We start from the raw sequence: 20,832 nt of genomic DNA on the forward strand, positions 1-20,832 counted from the left end.
CCAGCCCCCCCCCCGTATTTCGCACACTGATCTTAAGTATCATTTTTAAAGAAAATTGTTTATAAGGTCACAACTTCAGGTCAGTGATGCTGCGACAAATAAATGTCATGGCAATAATTGTGAGTTATTAAGGAATGTAAGCATTAAAACAAGGATCACACACGACACAATAGTTCAGTTTTTAAAACTTTTTTATTGTTTTTTTATTTTTTTTGCTCATTTTTTAAATTATTTATATTATCTACAAAGTAAAAGTTTCTTTTTTTAACTTAAAAGTTACATAATGGTCGGGTGAGAAGTGGGATCCAATCACCTCGGCCATCATCGTTTCATAAATAACTGTTCTCCTCGTCTTCGGGCGCCAAAAAACGACTTTAATAGTTGTGATTTGGTTAGAAACTTGTCACGTAACTGGAAACAAATGCAGCACATAGCAGCAGCAGCAATAGTTAAACAGTAGGATTAATACTGTCTAGAAGTTGGAAGAATTTTTTTTTTTTCCATAACAAGGTGCAGACAAAATACGTTAAGTTCCAGTTCTGTTCTTTACTCTCCTATAATTGCTTACTCTCTCTCTTGCTCCTCGCTCGGCAAGCTGACTCGAGTTTAAACTCTGTTAGGGACCCTCTCAAAAATGTGTGTTGACGTATTTTTTTTATAACGGTTATGTCTGTATGTACTGCATATCTGTGTCTGTGTATGCCCATATCTTTAACAGCCAACAGGGCCATAAAACAGTTGGTTCTTCCCGTTAAATATTAATCTTGTTAAAAGGTTTCGTCACTGCATCAATCTGTTAACATTCTCTTATTGCCTAGACTTGGAGGGGAGGGTTAGGAGGAGGGGAGAAGAAAAGCTGATGAGTATCATGTCTTGTGTGGATGAAGAAAGAGGAGGAGGAGGAGGAGGAGGAGGAGGAGGAGGAGAAGGAGGAGGAGATGGAGGAAGGGGGTCGTTCTTTTCAGCTTCTTCTGGGTAACAAGTGCGAGGCCGAGGGTCCTTCAGCTCACCAGCGCCCCCTGTCTACAACTGCTGCTGGTGATGAGCCTGCACTGCATGGAGGACAAACCAAGAACATTAAAGTTCAGGTTTAGACGCCAGCCGTTGAACATGACAAAGACCTGCTTCTTCTGTGTGTGTTGATGAGCACCGAAAACAAACAACCTATTCATAACCTCACACGTTCTCAATTCTCAACACATCCCCCCTCTGCCTGGCGGAGCGGACCCGGGAGCCTACCTTGTGGGTGTGCCAGGTAGGAGAAGTGTGTGGTGGAGGAGACGGGGATGGGGTTCAGGGCGTTCTGGGGCATCTGGGGCTGGGGCCCCCCGGGGCCCTGCGTGGCCATCAGCATCATGGGGGGGTGGCCGGGCGCGCCGTGGTGCGACTGCACCATGCCCGACTGCATATGAGCCTGGGTGACAAAGAGCAGGCTGTCTGTTAGACGGGGCGGCTGAGAGGGGGCGCGTTTGTGTGCAAGTGAGGGAGAAAGCGAGAGAGAGAGACAGAGACAGACCGAGACAGAGACCGAGAGACCGAGACAGAGAGGGAAATAAGGATAAAGGGACCACAGGTTACTAGAAGAAAAAAAAGACGGGGAGGCCCTGATGTTTATGCACGTAGCACTCGTCAGAACAGCGGCACCCGAGTAGCTCAGCTCGGGGCGCTGTGGATATAGCGCAGCCACAAGAGCAGTCCTCAAGACCAGACAAAATGGCGCCCTCTGGCAATCCATGCATTAATACAGCTCAATGAAAAGCCATGAAAAACAATTACAAAATAAAATGGTATTTCTCGTTCCTCAGGAAAATGAACGGCTGCGTTTTGTCCTAAAATATGCAGAGGATATGTACAGAGAAAGCCAGAGGGGGTGATAATAATCATAACGTGTATCTTGGATTTAAAAGTACCTTGCATGGTACCCAAGGACTACTATGTGCACGCAAGAATGAGAACTGAGGGAACACCAATCAACAGGACACGGCTAGAGGCGCTATATTGGCTGGGAGCTACCTGGCAGTCGGGGTGTGTGTGCGTGTGCGTGTGCGCGCGTGTGTGCGCGCGCGCGCGCGCCTGCTAGCGTGCGTGATGGAGACGAGACTCACCTGTTGGACGTGCGGCATGTGGTTGGGGTTGTAGCTGTGCTGCACCTGCACCTGCTGAGGGTGGAGGTACACTGTCTGCTGGGGGGAGGGGAAGGAGGCCTGGGGCGACTGGGGGTTAGGCCCCTGGTTCATCGCTGGGTTGCTGGGGGCCAGTGGCGAGTACATCTGCTGCTGGGGGGCCTGGTTGGCCATGTGGAGAGCCTGGGCCGCCGCCGCCGCTGGGAAACACACGCACACACACGCACACACACACACACACACACACACACACGGACACGCGCACACACACGGAAAGAAAGCATGCATAAGAACGACGGCTCGGCGGGCCTCTTCATACTGAGGTACAAATCAACGCACAGCGAAGAGCCTCCGTTCTGCCGCACTCGCAGAAGATCGAGAGCGACGGGAGACTGTCGATAGGCTGGACCCGTGTTTAGAAACGTCTGTAAATCACAGTCAAGGCCTCGACACACCAAAGCTCAGAGACAGAGCGCAAATGGAAGCGGAACTTCCTCGAGTCCTCGTCTTCACACAGGAGGCGTGTGAAATCCCGCCGCGCGCTCGCTCGCTCATCAAGGCCGTTCAGATGGATCCGCCAGGCAGAGGTGGAATAAATACACCCTCCCCCCCCCCACCACCACCACCACCCCTCCCCCCACCCCCCCCCCCACCGCTGGGGAGAATCTGCGGCAGCGAGGAAGTGTTCATTGATCAGCGTGGGAGTGGACCGAGAGTGGACGTGGTTAACGATTGCGCTCTGGGCGTTGAGCTTTGGTGCGTTGGGGCGGTGGTTGCTGTTTTTTTTTTTTGTTTTTTTTTGGCGTTTGGGCCGGAGCGTGAGGAGCTACGTGAGGCGCTGGAGGCAAGAGGCTGATGGGAGCTCGGAGTCACCTGCTGCCGCCTGCTGGTGCTGTGAGTGCTGGACCGGGCTGGCGGCCTGGTGGCTGGGGGGCCCTCCGTGTTGCCCGCCCGGCTGGCCCTGGCCCGTGGGCGTGGCCGAGGGCTGAGGGTGCTGTGGGTGGGGGTGGAGGGTGGCATTGGGGTGGGGGTACTGCTGGGGCATGGGCCCAGGCGACACTGGAACACACACACACACACACACACGCACACGTGCGCACACACACACACGCGCACACACACACACACACACACACCACAGAGCGGAGAACGTCAGCGCCGGGAACCCGGGGGTACCTGAGGCACACGAGCGGCGCTAGGCGGCCACACGACCCCCCCCCCCCCCGCGGCTAGTCCGGTTACCGCGGCGACCGGATGCCCACACATGCGGTGAAACACGATCAGTGACTAACGGATCTCCACCCCGTCGGAGAGAGAGAGAGGGTTTCCTGGCACCGTTGCTCGACAAGCACCCGACGGCGTCTCTACCAATCACAGAGTGCTTCTGGCGCTGCAGTTCCCAGCGGGGGGAGAACAAAAAAAAAAAAAAAGAGAGAAAAGAATCCCAAGCAAACTCTCCTCTCGTATCGTCATGTGCGGAGGCGAGGGGGGTTTGGCAGCCAGAGTGCGACGGAACACCCACACCTCACCGCCGCTGCGTGTAGCGCAAGGAATCACCCGTGTTGTCCACACACTCACGAGGGGGGGGGGGGGGACCGTGTGGCTCGACGGGCCCAGGACGGGAATCATCGTGGGGGGGGGGGGGAAGGTGGGGAGGGTTGGGGGGGGTGAGGGAGTGATGGGCAGACCTACCATACATGGTGTGTGTCTGCTCAGCGTACTGCGTGGTGGAGGACGACACCATGCCAGGCTGGCCGTGGGTGGGCGGAGCCATCATCCTGGCGCTGCCCTGCATCACCGGGTTGAACACATGCTGAGCCTAGCGGCGGGGGGACAGACGGATGGGACGGGGGGACGGGCGGACGGGACGGGACGGGGGGGGGGGGGGGGGGGGGGGGGGGGGGAGGACACAGGACAGAGGGACGGTTACAGATGGACCAGACCCCAAATGAGGTCAGGTTTGGTCATGGGGGGGGACGGACCCTGGAGACGCCCCCACCAACTCAGTTTCAATAAGCTGAGGACAAGTCTGTCGTATTGATGCCAATTCAGCAGGTGACGGGGTAAACCCGTCAGCCAATCAGAGATTAGGCGTGCAATAGCATGGGTTTAACCTATAGAGGGAGTCCTCTGCCATGCCAATGTACTTCTGTTTGATCAGAACCGCTTCAGTGTCCCGTCAGACAGCTGGGAAGCCATCAGGCTGCTTGTATTAACCTAAATCCTTTAATACTGATATTCTTCCTCTTAATTGCGTATAACTTTTACTTTTGCACATAGCTGGATCTGAACATAATTGGATTTTGTATATGATTGGATAAGTTAATTTGTCATTAATATTATAAGCCTGTGATATACTTATTGCTTTCTACTAAATCTCTTTATTTTTGTATCCTTGTCCGGGATTTTTTTTAATCTTTCTCCAGTACTACGCCCAAAATCAGTAGTTGGCGTTGACTTGTCCTGGGAGTTTCAGCGGCCAGTCTACGAGCCTTGACCCTGACCCGCTGCTGTCGCTCACCTGGTTCTGGTAGTGGGGCATCTGCTGCACCAGGGGCTGGCTGGTGAACTGCTGCGGGCTGCAGGTGAAGTACTGGGCGGAGTAGGCGGGGTTCTGCGCTACAAGGGGCGGTGCTGCAGCCGTTACCGGGTGCATCATGTTGGGCGTGCCGGGAGGGTGGTGCTGGTCTGACCTCTGCTGGGGCATGTTGGGTACTGGAGGTCACAGTGGGACGTAGAGCAGCCGGGTGGTGGGAAGAGAAAGCATTTAGTGGTAGCAGTGGTATCATCTCACCTCCACATGAACGTAATAGAAAGTAAAGAAGCGTGCAGCGTCTCAGCTCTTTAGGAATACGTCACGAGTGTGGAGATGAAATGTTGACCTGAATGATGGGGCTGTGCTCACCTTTACCTTGTCTGTAAGGTTTAGACTGGCTGACCGTCATGTGGGGCACCTGGATGTGGTACATGGCCGGAGACTGGAGGGGAGGAGAGAGAAGAGAGGGGACAGAAGGGGTGAGACACAGGACAACCATGGACAAAGGCCTCTCCACTCATTCCCACTGTCACTCAACTCACTCTGCCCTCCTGATTCAAAAACAAACGGGAGGGAACGTGACCGGGCCATTCGCAGGGAGATGGCCGGGTTTGTTTTGAATCGAGGACTGCGGGGGAGGGGGGAGGATACGGCGCTCACACTCACGCTCGTCGTGTGGTCCGTGACACCAACATACACACAGAACTACAACACCAGGTGGTTGGCGTGTGTGGGTGCCGACACATACCCACACATCCCAGCATGCCTTTTGGGCCAGGGTCTGAGAGGAGAAGTCTAATCCCTTACCTGGGGTTTCATGCACTCTCCCTGCTTCCTCCCGAGTCTATCTCTGAAAGCTACACCAGTGTACGAGATGCACTCTTTATCTTTTGACACTACCACCCGAATACAACGCGTGTCAAGTCCATGTCTCAAGTGTGCCATGCATCGGTGGTAAGCCATCCCCCGTCACTGCTCATCAGCGAGCGCATCCGTTACGATGACAGGGTGACAGCGGAACACTACGGTAATGGTGGCCCCCGGTAACTAGGATGCAGATGAAAAGGACCCCCGTGGAAAAAAAAAAAAAAAGAGGAAAAAATGAAGGAATTGCAGTAGGAAGTTGGCAAACCTCCGACGGGCATTACTTCGCAGGGGCAAGCAAAAAACATGTCAATGTGGATTTGTGTGGCGGAAGGAAAAAAAAGAAAAAGATATAATAGAAATCTTAGAAAATGTCACAAACCTTCCAGATTATGCTTTTCTAATGGAGAGAGACAGAGAGTAGATTGAGAGGAGAGAGGAAGAGAGGGAGTGAGGAAGAGAGGGAGAAGGGGGGGAAAAAAGAACCAGTCTTTAGTTTGACACCCATGCTGCTCATTTGGTCTTGACTGACGTTGGTTCACCAAGTGTTCCTTAAAGCCACTGGCAGGACAACTAAGATATGGACGCTCACAAGCTGTCGGTTTTCTGCATCGATGGAGCCGTAGGCGGAGGCTGCAGCCGGCTGTCGGCTCGAAAGACTTTTCTGCTTAATGGGCAGTTTTTAAAATGGACCGATTAACAAATGGTAAAATACAGACACGCCTACAGCAGCCTTCTAAAGAAAGTCAAAAGTTTTTTTTATTTTCCATTGATCGATTGAACTCGCAGTGCTTTTCTTTTGACGTTTTGCAGAGGTCCGTGACCATCAGTGAAACACGTGTGTGGCCACTCCCTGACCGCGGTTCAGTTGTATTGCATCTAAATAATTTAATGTTATTCAATTATTATTATTACAAGTTACCTTTTTGATGGGATTGTTGTCATGCTTTTTTCCAAATGGTGAATTGTGAACAAAATGTTTTGCTCACTATGAGTTAGGGAGAAAAAAAAAAAAAAACACTATAAAAATAGCATCCTGTCAAGGTATACTAGGAGTCTGCATTTTGCTGGAGACATATTTTCACAGTGGTGCTGCGGAGTTAAAGGGAAAAGCACAATATGTATAGTGTGTGTGCGCACGTGTCAGATGAAAGAGTTGACAGAACAGCATGAAAAGAAGCGGCATCTCCTGTGCATTAAAAAATGATGTAGGAAAACAGCTTACAAAACAACGCACAAAAGGTGTGTGTTGGGGACAGAGAGTGGACACAGAAAGGATAAAAAAGAGGTAGCCCCATTCTCCTGGGTGGAAATAAACAAGGACAGAAGATGGATGCACAGAGAGGAAAACAATGGGTAGGATTCAAACGTGTGTTGTATGGGAGAGAGGGATAAGGGGAAAGAGCAGAAGACTATGTGGAAGCATGCTGAAAGATGTGGTTTGGATGGAGTGGCAGTATGGTCTTTGTTATGATTGCATTAATATCAATATACTGCGTGTAGCGAGTTTTAAACACTAATCCGAAGGACCCCACGGACGTTGAGTTTAAGAGAACACAGCTTTCTTCCAGCGTATTCCATATTGGGGGACTTTGGTTCTTTATACACTTTATTGCTTTTCAGTTTTGAACGTTTGACTTGCAGGCATCAGTGCTGCAGTGTATTTACTTAACCACGCGAGCGATGCGATCAGTTTGTTTAGGACTTCAGGAGTGACCTACGGTTCAGACCGCATACGCAATCATTTTAGTGTTTTTTTTTTTTAATCTGTGGCCGACACACAATGAAAGATGAGGCTTGGGTCTGCACGCGGGGGCCTCTCTACCGCAGGGTTCTGCTGCCTCTCACCTGCACTCCGGGGCTGACGGGCGTGAGGGGGTACATCTGGGGGAAGCAGACCGCCTGGCTGTACACAGCAGGGGGCTGCTGCACCACGATGGAGGGGCTGGGCTGGCCCTGCGGCCGTGGGGGCGTGGGGGTGTTGGCGGGCTTCGGCTGGAAAGGAAGCGAGACGCGGCTGAGTACGCTCCACATGTGGGGCCGGTCGGGACTCTTTTCAATGCAGTTTATTTTAATCCCATGTCTGCGGCCTCCTTTGACTGACCTGGGCATTGAACCGAGGCTTGAACTCGTGGGCGTTGGGGTTCAAGGTGGACTTCTTCACCTGCCTGCAATAGGGAAGAATAAACATGAACAATTCTCCCTCCACCTCCATTCAGGTTTCCCCCTCCTCCTTGCCACGCCCTCTTCCCTTCCTACTCACTCTTGCACGGCCTCCTTCTTCTCTTCCCGGTCCTCGGACTTGGTGAAGGTGGAGGGAGAGGTGGTCTGGACCCCCTGCGAGGTCACATCCGGCCCCAGCCTCTTCTGGTCGGGCCCGGAGGGGGAGGATGCTGCAGCAGACACGGTGGGGCTGCCCGGCTTGCCGGTCGAGGCGGGGGGGCCCTGGGCGGAGCCGGGGGCCGCCGCCGCCCCCTCATCGCCACCGCCCTCCTGCCCCAGAGCGGAGGCCTTGTCTAGGGGAGGGTCCTTGGGCTTGTCCCCGGGCTCTCTGGGGGACTTCATCTGGTCAAACACGGGTTCAGCGTTAGAGCTGGACTGCAACTGGACGTCATGGAGAGAAAGAGCGAGAGAAGATGATAAGTGGGTAAGGATATATCAGATTGCTGATAAAAATGGGTAGGGTAGTAAGTTGTGAATACAAGACTGTATACAAGTTGTGTTATTGTAGCTGTACACGGCCTGCGTTTGTGTCCCGCTCAGCATGGGACTGTGACAAGGGTGCGTCACAACACCATTTGCATCTCAACATGCCTGAACATTTTACTTTAGAAGAAAGAAAACTGTGTTCAACTTACCCTAAAGTCTACGCTAAATTTCTTTAAATTGTCTATTTGTTTTCTGTGGTCTTGAGCCATGGAAGGTGGTCCTGCAGGGGAATAAGAGAAGAGACAAGGATTGTGGTTTAGTTCCTCCACTAAACTCATCAACAAGACCAATGTCACCAAATCAGATGAAATGCAACAGTGACTGCAAGCCCGAGTTCACCTTTACACACGGGTCTAGTTATACTAGGGGTGCTATCAAGGGGCTTGATGTTCTCCTTATTCGCCGTGGGCGACGTCTGTCTTGTCTCCTGGACCCGGCTCTCTTTCCCTTGAAGAACGCAGAGGGAAAGCACAGCGTGAGTGAGTGAGTGGGAGAGACGAGTCCTTCCTCTAAAAGCAATGGACAAACTACCTTACACATGTAATGAGAGAAAGCAAGGAAACAGTGGAGGCAAGAGCAAGGGTCTCACCTTCTGCAGTGGGACCGGCCCCCGTGCCAGGGATGGGGATGGCAGCGGCAGGAGAGGTGGCCACCGGCGGGGGGGCGGACGCTTCCATTGGAGCTGCACCTGTCTGGGGTGAGGCCAGGGAGGCGGGGCCTGGGGAGGCTCCGCCCATGTTGTTTTGACGGGGGGAGCGGGGTCTGTGGACTGCAGGGAGCATGGGGGTAGAAGGATGGGTTTGACCACATGTATTGTAAGTATTAGCAAGTAAAAGCATTTGTATGACGGATCCAAGTACTTTTGAGAGCCTTTATCTAACAAATTAATCAATTATTACTTAACTGAAAAGGTTATTTCAGATGTGACTCATGTATTGTTTCTGCATATTAAAAAGTACAATATAATATTCTGAAAGGGCTTTAAAACAAATAGAGAAGAGAAGATGGGTTAAACCCATAACCCATGTGCCTTACCTCCACTGACCACAGAGGACCACGTTCCCCCAGAGGAGCTACTCCTAGACTGCTGGGTGACTGGCACCTCACCAGGGGCATTGTGGGACATGAAGTCCACTCCTGCACTGGTCCGGCAAGGGGGTACTCTGTGGGCGCGGGGAGTCCGCTGGGACTTTGGAGACATCCTTGGTGGACCTGAAGATGGAGAGGAAAGAAACATTCAAATAAAAATATGATTTTAAAAAGTAGACAGCATTAACCCCAACGGACTGATATCGCAAAGCTACAGTCTTCTCTGTCCCCACGCCACCTTGTGGCAGATATCTAACAAATCCAGTCAGAGCCTTTATTTAGGGCTGTTATAACAGCATATGTAGGAGCTGGTAATCTACCGATCTGCCACACACACACACACACACACACACACACACACACACACACACACACACACACACACACACACACACACACACACACACACACACACACACACACACACACACACACACACACACACACAGGGTGACCCCGTGTGTTGCCACAGCACACTGTACACATGGCAACCAAAGGTGAATGAAACAAACAGGCAAAAAGGGAAACGAAACAGAGGCGGAAGTGGTAGAGGAAGAAGAAAAAAAACAGCTGTCGGACAATGGGTGGGAGCCAGGAGATAAAAGTGTGGCAGAAATACGGACCTCTTCAAGGGTCACATTACCAAGCTAATGAGATTTAAATGGTCTATAAAATATATGAACTAATCACCCCTGGTGTACTTTAGCAGGTCTGATGTGAGTGGTTGAAACAAAGAGGTGCAGCTGAAGACCGATTCATTCTCCATCCATGCAAAGCCTTGTAGAATGTGTGAGACACTCAGTCGATTCGGGATAAACGTTTCGGTACCAAATGTATCGTAAAAGCAAACTGATCACTGAACGTTGCGTCACAATGTGTGATGAAAAATGTCCAGCCACTGGGGACCTGTTATAGACTGTGGCATAACTTCCGCTTGACGGAAAGGCTCTGCAAAAACTGGGTGACACTCTCATGCAAGGTGAAACCTTGTGAAGCCTTATGCATTGACAAAAGATCTGTTTCTCACTACCAATCCTCACGACAGGGAAGCGACTAAACTGCTCTAAGGTCAGTTGTCAAAGCAAAATGTTGTTCTGCTGTTTTGTTGCTCCACACTATGTCCGGGCAAAAACATGTCTCAACGAGGGGTGTCACAACTCTGGGTTTAAGACACCTTTGCTTTCATTTAGCCAACTCTATGCCAACATCAATCCATGTGCCTTGAGCTAGTGTTTCTGCCCGGGACTACTCCCCACTGTTGTGGGTACCTTCCGAAGACATGCGTTTGGGCACAGTGGAGCCTGGCGGCACCGGCCCATGGTGGGCTGAGGAAGATGAGGAGGAAGGATAGGAGGGATAGGAGGAATGGGAGGAAGGTCTGGAAGGTCGGGAGGGGGGTCTGGAAGGAGGCCTGGTGGGCGTGGCGGCCCGGGGAGGCAGGGAGGATGCACCAGACTGGTAATGAGAGGGGGGGCGGGAGGAAGGAGATGGACAGGGCGAGGGCCAATGGGATGGACCTAAAAAGAGGGATGGACAAATGATAAAAGGATGATTGACAGAAGAAAGGAACCATTTACTGACGACGACCATACATCACACTAACACAATGGAAGAGGAGGATGGATAAATGGAGAGAAGCAAGGCAGCAACAAAATACCTCAATTGACAAAACAATTTAAAAAATAAAAGCTATTCTATGATTAGTGACAGAAGTGGTTGCTCAGAAGTAAATGATTACAACAACTGTGCAGATGTCTTTCAACCAATGACAAATCAAAACCTAAACTAAATGCATTGCCTTATTTGGAAGGACGGTTGGGTTGCATTTTTTGTCAATACTGATCAACTCCACATCCATCCATACCTCCGTTGACCACACGCTGATCCGCCCCAGCGCTGGGGCTGTAGTCGTGGGCTCCCGGGCGAGGCGGTGGGGGTCCGGCGGAGCTCTGGACCAGGCGTGGGGAGTTCTGACGCCCCGCGCCCCAAGACAAAGCCTCTCTGTTCCTTTGGCCAGGGGGAATGTACTTGTTCTCTCTATACGAGCACACGGATGGCCACGCCCATCACCAGGCAAAGGTGCAAGACACACGCGTTAACAGTTCTGTTAGTATATATTCTCGTCAATACAAAAAGCCGTATGCGAAAAATGTGCGGCACTGAAATGTGTATGAGTGAATTTGCATTCTAGTGCTGAAAGTGAAAAGAAAAGTATGCGAGCTGTCAATAACAAAAGAACGCATTCCAAAGAAATATAATAATCAAGCTTTTATTATTTACACATTTTTTCTCTGCCAAGTGCACATGTTTATATATATATATATTATATGTTCAAACCGCAGTACGTGCGTGTGCTGCGGTGCGGTGTGGTGGTGGGGGGGGGGGGGGGCGAGCGTGCGGGCCCTGCATCACCTGCTGAGCGCATGCGCCTCCCGCTCCCCGCGCATCACCGCCGTGTACTTGTCCTCCTCGGACCGCTCGTCGTTCTCCAGGGCGACGCGGGCCTTGTACGTGGAGCTGGCCTCGATCTCCTCCGCCAGCTGGGCTGCACGTGCCTCCCTCTTCAGGAACTCCTCCGAGTTGTCCCGCTCCAGGGGCACCCTGTGGGGGGGGGGGAAAGAACAGCCTTCACATCAACAGGTGGCCAAGGTGCCGCTCTGATAAGGCGGGAGCAGAAGCAGTCCCTCCAGCTACCCGCTGCCGGCTTTAGCCTTGACAGGTAGGGTTTTTTTTTCTTAAAATAAAAATGCTTTATTCCTATTTGTAAAATGTGCGTTCCCGTTTTAAATGAACACCCACCATTTCTTGCCAAATTGTTTAAAAACCTACAAGAAACAGGAGCAGACTACAATATATATACACAATATACAATAACAGGGGTACGTTAGTGTTTTTAATATTCGGTTTACCAAGCATTACATTTCATTTCTAATGAATTCACTTTGTCATTTGCTTCTATTTTAGGACACTGGCATCCAATCAATTAGCTCTGTGAGTACTGATGCAAAACAGAAGACACGATTTTCTGTATCTGCTACTTGAGCAGAGTTCACAAAAATGAACGTTCAACACAAATACATGCTCTTTTTTCAAGGGCACAGCAGCAGTCTCTCTCCTCAAGCAGCCCTTCTCTGGCTGCCTCAACGTAGTCATCGTCAAGCCCAGCTGGTCCTACAAAAGCTGATAGTTCTCCACGCACACCCAGGAGCATGATTCAAAGCACATTACTGTTGTTTCCAGGTGGCAATACTTGGCATAACAAGTTAAGATAGATACCGTGATTTATTTAGAGAACCCGACTGTTTGGATACACACAAGCTCCAGTGTATCCAAGACGGAATTCACCAGAGTCAAATAAGCTTCCGCCGCTACGATTCAGTGGTTTAACGAGGCAGAGTTTAGTTTAATGAAGAGCTGGTTCTCTCAAATTGGGCTGCTTTGAACAATTGAAGTTGAGGTACTCCTTTTTGTTGTGTTAATATTGGTTATGAACAATTGTCAAATGGTTAGTAGGCGAAGCACAAGTCCATGTTTCTTACTAAACCAAGTATGTGCACCACCAATTTAATGTTAATGAAATAAAATGCAAACATACATAAATTATACATGTTTTACCATCTTAAAGGGGGTGCTCTGGTAAAAACTACTGAATCTTTGCAAAAGTCAAGCTTTCAAAACCCACGACATGCACGAGGCGAAGGGGCAGGCTTACGTATATGTGGAGAGGCTGCTGTCGTACGTGGACAGCACGCCGTACTTCTCTTCGTTGTATTTAAACATGTCATTGGGATCCCAGCCGTTGGACTAAAGAAGGCAAAACAAAGAGGCATATCCGGTTAGCCCTCTTCTTTAGTGTAGAGAAAAAAAAAACATGTAGATTCAGAGAAGAATGCTATAAAATGGTGTATGTATGTACAGTATGTATGTATGCATGCATGTCTGTCTGTCTTACTACGTCCGTGTCCAGTGATTCCAGACTGCCGGAGGTGTGTGTCTCCCCTCCATCCCAAGGTTCCAGATCTTTCTCCTTGTGCTCCCCGTTAACACGACCGCTCACCGCGGCGTCTGTAAAGTTGTCTACGGCACACACACATACAGTTATCTATATGCTCCAGTGGAAGCAGTATGTAGTATGTATGTTTGTGTGCACTATTGCTGCGTTTATAGTAAGGCTCAGTGAGTCAATTATGAAGAGCCTCAGCATTGGGCTCTTAGGAATCCCAATGCCTATAAAAACACCGGATTAATTGCTTGAACCGGCCAAAGTATTACTGAATGAAATTAGGCATATTATGGCCTCGTAAATACAGCCCTACTCACTACTTTGCCTGTCAAGGAGAAATCGACTTCTTCCAGCGGAGAGCAGAAACCATTTTATTGCAATTTTGAACCGTTGTTAGAGGTGAGAGATGCGTTTTTAAAACCATCCTTGGTTTCATCCATTCAATATTCTAGCCTCTATGTCACTAACACCCAACACCCTAACACACTCTCACATTCTTATGTCCCTACTTTGGGAATAGCTTAATTAAGCCAGGCCAATCAGGGAGGGGGGGATCAAATGTATTTGCAAGGAAATCTAATCTCAGTGAACCCAGGTCTGATCTCATTCCAGCACTGGCACAGATGGGCCGTGTGCATAAAGCATACCAGGCCCTGGGCTGATAATATTCAGCTCTCCCCCATGTCCCCCTGTGTTCAGCCTTCTGTCATTAAGTGGTAGGGAGAAGGCTTGATCCATCACATAATACATGATCAGCACTGCAGTGCAAGTTGGCCTGACAGGACCTGACCATGTCAAGCTCATAGGTTGAAATTGTGTATTCACACAGAATGTTGTGAGGTACAAATTAGGCAAATCAGCAGACAAATCAAATCAAAGAGGGCTTTGGTGGGAGTAAGCAAACATGCATTACAATTGACTGGAGTTAAGAGAACTTTTACATTCCACATTTTAGCCAAAACAATGTAATTGCAAGGCATTGCTTTGAAACAGGAATTTTAAGAGAGGAAAGGCGCATCATCTTTAAATCAGATATCACTTTCCAAACCAGGAGGGAGTTAGAGAAACAAGGACATATTAGAGGAGATAATCCGGAACAGGACATTCAAATCAGCAACAAAAGAAAAAGAAATGGAAGGATTAAAGGAAAGTTCAAACGACTAGTGCGTATTTATGAGGAGTCCATACCCAGCCTTGTGTCAGCTCATGCAGGGCAAAACACAGCCAAGTAACAGTGCCACATGTGTTTGAGTCAAAGAACCATGGAAAATAACCGTTTGGAATCTGAATTTGGAAGAATAATAATGACACGATACATAAATCTTTTTTTGTATTACTGCTCGTCTAGTAGCAGAGCTCCTAGGAATCTCCATCATACCCAACATGAAGCTTAAAGTGGCAATCTCTGAGATCTCCAAATATTCAGTTAAGTCACCATCTACTGCCAATTGAGGCAGTACCATGGTGATTGAGCATATGGACTGCGTTTTCCACCCCCACAGAGAGGGTATGATGGAACTACCGCATCAGACTCACTCTTCAAGTCACTTGTGTGTGAGTGTGTTTCGCTGATTTTTTCCACCATAGGTGGCGCCAAAGAGAACTAATTGGAGATCTTTGTGATTGCCTCTTTAAAGGCTACAGTAAACTCAGGAAGATCCCATGATATTGAACAAAATATAGTCAGAGGTTACATCCATGCGTGCCTCATTCCAAACACAAGTGCTTTTTCCCCAATCATATGTTGTTAAATGTTAATAATTATATTGTTAGAGGTGTGGGTTGTATCTTGAAATGCATTTCCATCTTTAAACAAAAAAAGGTGCATGTGAATTCAGGAATGTGCAAAGACAGAAAACAGATATATTACCTGCATCTGATGAGACTAAACCGTGGGAGAAGAGAAACAGAAGTAGGGTAAGAAAGAGTGTCAGAGAGTAGGCACTCTACCGCACAGTACACAGTATCGCACACTTGGATGACGATTTACCTATTGATCAGTTATGACTGACTAATCTATCCATCTACACAATCCAAGTATACAATACTGCACATCTTACTCAATGAGGACCTCAGTCTGAATCTCTCATAGAAATTGATGAATGCAGTGTTCTAAATACTGTATTTGAAATAGGATTACAAATGTATTCACTACCAAAGACTCTTGAACCTGAAATATCTTAGTGGAGAAATCTGCTCACGTAGTAAAACAATACACAATACGTCACTTGATGGTGAGACTGATCGCATCGTTACATTTCTGGATGGCATAATCTTTGATAAATGCAGTGAGCCTAGTCACATCGGTGGCTCCTTATCACGTCCATCCTAAATAGACCGGCGTATTTCAAATGAGAAGCTGTGCAAGTCCCAATGAATTCTATGAAGGAGGCTCATTCAGTCTTTATTGAGTGCCCCTGCTGTGCCAGGGAGACCTTTGCACCGATCAATAATTCACATTACTTTTCAATGGCTGACCACTCTGAACAGATGCAATATAACAGACTGCTCACACTCATTGACACCAATGGTTGTAAATACAGGCTAAACTAGATCAATTTACACAGATATTCATTCAGTTTTGCGTTGGTTTTGTCGCATTATATATTAACCAGACAAACTATCCATGTATGTGGCGAAAACAGATGCTGAAACAAGTAGAACAGGAGCCATCCTTTTCTCTGACTTTATACCTTTCCGTGCAAAATTGGGGTCCACATCTTTGAAGGTCACCACCACCACATCGGAGGCCTTGAAAATAATGCTTTCCACAATATCTTCCTTTCTTGGACCCCCGGCTGGCTCGGGACTCTTTCTGTGGGCCGCGTCCAACACCAGGTCACACTGACGGGCACAGGACCAACGAAAAGGTTATGTTTTTCTTTTTTCACCAATGTATTAATAATAAACAAGAATGCATATCAAGTCAGTCCCTTCACAACACCTCATTAAGGTAATAAACGGATATGAATGATAGACGAAATATAAATTAAAACGTTTAAAAGCTGTTTAAGATATTAATGAAGTATCATAAAACTGCATTATAACCCATCTCTGCAATTACAGCTACTCTGAACGTCATATTCTGAGGCTAGGTTCAGTTTTTGTACAAACTGCCACCTAAAAAGGGGAGGTATTGGGAAAATAAAACCCCATAAAAGGAAGAATAGAGGGACCACATACTTCCTTTCCTTAAAAGGAAATATGCAGGGAGTTATCTTTATATAATCCACCTTAGAGGTGAAGCTGCATACAAGTGCTGCCTAGGCATGAACTTCCCTGATTAACTTCAACCGCTGGCGTTATTTAACTTTACAGTAAAGCACTGTATACGTTAGGGCCGAGAAATATTTCACGTCATCCTTACCTCTGGACCATAAGTCTTAAACACTCCTTCATAAACTGCTCCGTTCTTCACCTTCAGCTCACACTTGGTCCCCTATGAGAACAAGAGTACATTCATATCACAACAGTAGGGAACCACGACGATGATTGGAGCTGATATCAATTACGCGCCAAGTCCAAACGATCTGCAAAGCTGTTCTCCGGAGAATAAGATCAAATCTTTGATCGGATAACTGCTTTGTTTTCGCAACCAGCTGTTTTCTAGTAATTACACAGCTTTTGTTTACTGCGGCGCAGAGAACCGTTCCGAGAGGACAGCATGTTGGGCATGACAAGCTGTTTGACAGACTGCATGGCATGCTGCGGTAGGAGATTCATTTACACTAAGCATAAGGCGGATGCAAACACGGGCGTCTCTGCAGTGTGCAGGATACTCTCTTTGACTCATAGTGGATATGCCAATTGACGGATGCATTTACCCCAAGTGTGTTACAACACCATGAGTGCATTGATTCTTAGCATGCATGCCCACCCATAGTGGGAATTCTATCAATAGCAGATAGACAGGACCATAACTACAACTAGCTCAGCATAACGGATACAAGTAACCCTAGCATAACCCTACAACTAAATTCTCCAACAAATGCAATAAACATACCACCACTGATGTCAACACGTGGACCATCCTCATGTTTGCATACACACCATTGAAGACAACCTCAAGAGAAAAGAAAATTCTATAGTTATGGTTTAATTGTGTGATAATTAAGAAAACGCCCAAGATAGAAATGTATATACAGAGGCAAAATGTACCCATGTATTGTTATACACATTCATCTGGGTATAGTAAAATGTACTGTATTTATTTTTCTGTCTTGGAATATTCAGTGTGGTAAACACATTGTTTACTCCAACACAGGTTTATCAGGGAGACAGGACAATTAAGACTATTTCGACCAGTATGTACCCATGTTCTTGACTTTGGCTGCCCCCAATTGTTCTGAACATCGCAGTATGCAGGTACGAGGTCCAATACAGAAAAGCTTTGTGTGAAAGTAACCTCAAGCCCATCAAGGAATATCTAGTAAGTCAATTACTTACTGCTGCAGAAGGCCCCTTGCCACTGTGCCTTCCTCTGAAATAGAAGGGAAATGCATTTTAGATTGATCGGCAATTGAAAAATAAAAGAAAAAAGTGGGAACAATATGGGAGTAGAAGTCCTGTATATGGGTCATCTTTGAATCAAGAAAATTAAAATTAAAATGTATAAAAAAGGATACAAATTAATATCATCAATCATCACATAATCGCAATTTTCTCTAGATTTTAAAAACAAAAGCATCCCTCATGAAAGATGGTTTCATTCAGACATAGCAAGTACAACTGGATACTGATGATAATGTGGCTGTTGGGAGAAAATAAACGTAACCTCGATTTTTAACAGTATGTCCTGAGATGCACCTTGTACATCCGATGGAAGGGCCAATTTGAGTCAATGAACGCTATATTCCAGTTCCCCCGAATACATGTTTGCCAAATTCCGATAAATTCCGATAAACCATCATTAATATCATAATGGCATACAGAAGAATAAAAGACAACGCATCGTTTCGATCACGATTAAACCCCTCGACATATTGAGCATGATTCTGTTGGAAGACTACGCAATTAATGCGAACTACTGTCGGGGACCAATAAAATGAAGGCTATTCGGAACACGCCAATGCCACGCACTCGCAATATGTGTGCATAGCCTGTAGATTTGTAGCATTGGTTAAAATGACACATGCATAAATGTCATACTTCAAGGACACTTTCTCACACATAGACCAACGGCAACGTCAAGGTTGAAAGCCATCGGCTGGTTTATCCTCTCTTCTACCCCATAGCCACCCCCGCCCATTTATTTCATGCATGCGCCTACACATTTTACATCAAATTCTTGGCGAGTCAATGCCACGTTGTGGCGATATATAGCTACGTGCATGCCCTTATTAAAACGAGTTGTGTTTCGTTGCAAATTGGCGAATATCAAAATCGTCACGTTGCATCATGTTGGCGCCGCACCAACCCCAAATGAGCATGACATACAAGCACGGACTGTCAATCGGCTAATTAGCTGGCTATCAAGCCATGAACTTCGTGCAGGGCAACGTGAGGTTGAAGTAACCATTAATAAATAAGGAACCACCCAAATGCTACAACCTCACACGAAAACCACAATCGTACAGGGAATGCAACACAACATACATGGGGTGATGTCAACAGACGTGGATAATTTAAAGTACATTAATGAGGCATCATCTGGTCGAAGTTGCAGCAGGCCAAGCTAACAGCAACGCTCGGCGGCCAACACATACCAAGGCCCAAATACGTTCTCATTCATATACATAGTTTTCCACAACGTTACAAACTGTCCCAGTTTAAAACGTGTGCCGTTCCCAGCCCTTATTGTAGTAATTTGGGGATACGTTGCATTTGCATCACAGTCTCTCTAATTACGCATATGCATTTTTTTCACTGACCTGCCCAAATTGTGTCGGCCCCCGCCGCTTCCTCCGGCACTAGAAGCGGTGGCACCGCCGATGCTGCCACCGCCGGGCTTGCGATTTCCACCGGCCTTCATTGACATGGTGATCCCATAAACGACAACGTTTGCAGTGTTATCTAATGGTTCAAAACGACCAGCTCCACGCTGCAGTTCGGCGGCGATGTGACGGCGTCCACCTGCGTGACAGCTCGCTAGCAGTCTAATGGTAGCTAGCTAGCAAGCTAATGTCAACCTGCTTATCTACCTTGGCTTCTTGAGAACGATGCTAACAGGCTAGCGCTCTAATAAGGGCTAACTAAATTAGCAATATGTACAATCCGTATTAAAAGAGGAAACGGAATCTTTAAAAAAGACAGCGAGTGCCAATTACTCTTCGGAAAATAAAGTGTGTTTTGCACCCCTTGTCAATATGTAATGTTAACGCAATAATATTTTTCTGATTATCTCAAAATCGGGTTTACAGCTATCTCGGGTTCTCTCCGTTGCTAACAGCGAAAAGACCAAAACAGTCTGAAAGGAGACAAAAAGCCGCGGAAGGATATATGACAGGCGTAATAATACATCTTCAACGAAACATTCCTATAATGTATATTGACACTCAAAATACTTTTTATACTTGTAATAATGATTAAATGTTGCATCAACTGAGCTAATGGAAAAGTACATTTAGACCTTTTTGTAGCATATAAGAGAGACATACTACATGGCACTATTTACAGGAAGTACACTAAATGTCGGCGGCTGTATCGTAGCATCCACGTGAGCCGGCGAACCCACTGGCAGAGAGACGCACGTTGCCGTAGTGATTGTGTGTGAATGTGTCAAATCTAGTGTCCAACAATTTACAGTTAAAACACACAAAAAGCTGGGTTTGACAAACAATAAATGCTTAAAATGTCTAATTAGTTGACAAGTGCATCAAAGGCTGTGTGTTAAACACTAAATACCCAATTGCATACAATAATGCAACTGTTGAAAACCGATCATTTAAATACCCAAAGTATAAATGATAATATTATTAAAATCAGCAAAATAGATAACGCTTGACACCTACAAATGTAATTACTCCGCTACTGCTGCTATTTAGTACACGTATGATTTTATTAGTATGAAAACATACATTTTATGTAGATAGGAGAGTTTGCGAGAAGCCTAGAATGGGATTGTCTAAAGTTTATTTACAACGACTCTACAATGTGGAGGTTTTTAAAATGCTTCAAAATTAAGCATTTCAATAATTTCCCATCACATAATAGATATGGTCATTTGGTCCAAAATAATATAAGTTGTCATCTAAATTCTTCAAAAATGTCATAATAAACAACATATTTTATAAGTTGTCATCTCAATTCTTCAAAAATGTCATAATAAACAACATATTTTATATTTGTCAGCCTGATCTGCAGAACCTTCCGTTTCTGAAGGTTTACAGCTAAAAAAAAAAAAAACCTGACATTATTGATGAAAATGTAATGGTGAATTATTTGTATCTATTGTTGTTCTTCTTCTTCTTCTTCTTCTTCTTATTTCTTCTTCTTCTTCTTCTTCTTATTATTATTATTATTATTATTATTATTATTATTATTATTATTATTATTATTATTATTATTAT

The 20,832-nt window shown here is 46.8% G+C and overlaps 1 protein-coding gene across 8 annotated transcripts; it reads right to left on the reverse strand.

The window, feature by feature from the left end:
* Positions 1–201: 201 nt before the first annotated feature.
* On the reverse strand, positions 202–19,695 carry atxn2 (ataxin 2). Of its 8 annotated transcripts, none has more exons than XM_084468483.1 (26): positions 19,195–19,695; positions 17,771–17,804; positions 17,328–17,387; positions 16,692–16,763; positions 16,018–16,168; positions 15,195–15,209; positions 13,274–13,398; positions 13,034–13,125; positions 11,734–11,922; positions 11,186–11,358; positions 10,590–10,838; positions 9,268–9,444; positions 8,822–9,001; positions 8,572–8,679; positions 8,382–8,452; positions 7,787–8,088; positions 7,628–7,691; positions 7,372–7,518; positions 5,906–5,923; positions 5,029–5,101; positions 4,645–4,838; positions 3,816–3,942; positions 2,997–3,182; positions 2,106–2,323; positions 1,240–1,414; positions 202–1,052 (listed from the first exon to the last, which is right to left on the reverse strand). In XM_084468483.1, exons 1-26 carry the CDS (start codon positions 19,299–19,301, stop codon positions 1,024–1,026), a joined length of 3,336 nt encoding a protein of 1,111 aa, XP_084324609.1. In that variant the 5' UTR covers positions 19,302–19,695; the 3' UTR covers positions 202–1,023. The 8 variants fall into 8 exon arrangements, with proteins under 8 accessions (XP_084324609.1, XP_084324606.1, XP_084324605.1 ...); XM_084468480.1 differs by having other exon boundaries at positions 203–1,052; positions 5,035–5,101; positions 7,787–8,127; XM_084468479.1 differs by having other exon boundaries at positions 203–1,052; positions 7,787–8,127.
* Positions 19,696–20,832: the final 1,137 nt, after the last annotated feature.

Source organism: Micromesistius poutassou (genome assembly GCF_964030765.1).
Source record: "Micromesistius poutassou genome assembly, chromosome: 5".
NCBI classification, from domain to species: domain Eukaryota; kingdom Metazoa; phylum Chordata; class Actinopteri; order Gadiformes; family Gadidae; genus Micromesistius; species Micromesistius poutassou.

What these genes read in the sequence shown, in the direction of transcription:
- atxn2 (XM_084468479.1), bottom strand. Translation starts at nt 19,301, where the DNA reads ATGTCAATGAAGGCCGGTGGAAATCGCAAGCCCGGCGGTGGCAGCATC. An exon ending in TGCCCCACTACCAGAACCAG is followed by an intron (nt 3,943 to 4,644) that starts GTGAGCGACAGC and finishes CCCCGCCGCTAG; the next exon opens with GCTCAGCATGTGTTCAACCC. An exon ending in GCAGACACACACCATGTATG is followed by an intron (nt 3,183 to 3,815) that starts GTAGGTCTGCCC and finishes TGTGTGTTCCAG; the next exon opens with TGTCGCCTGGGCCCATGCCC.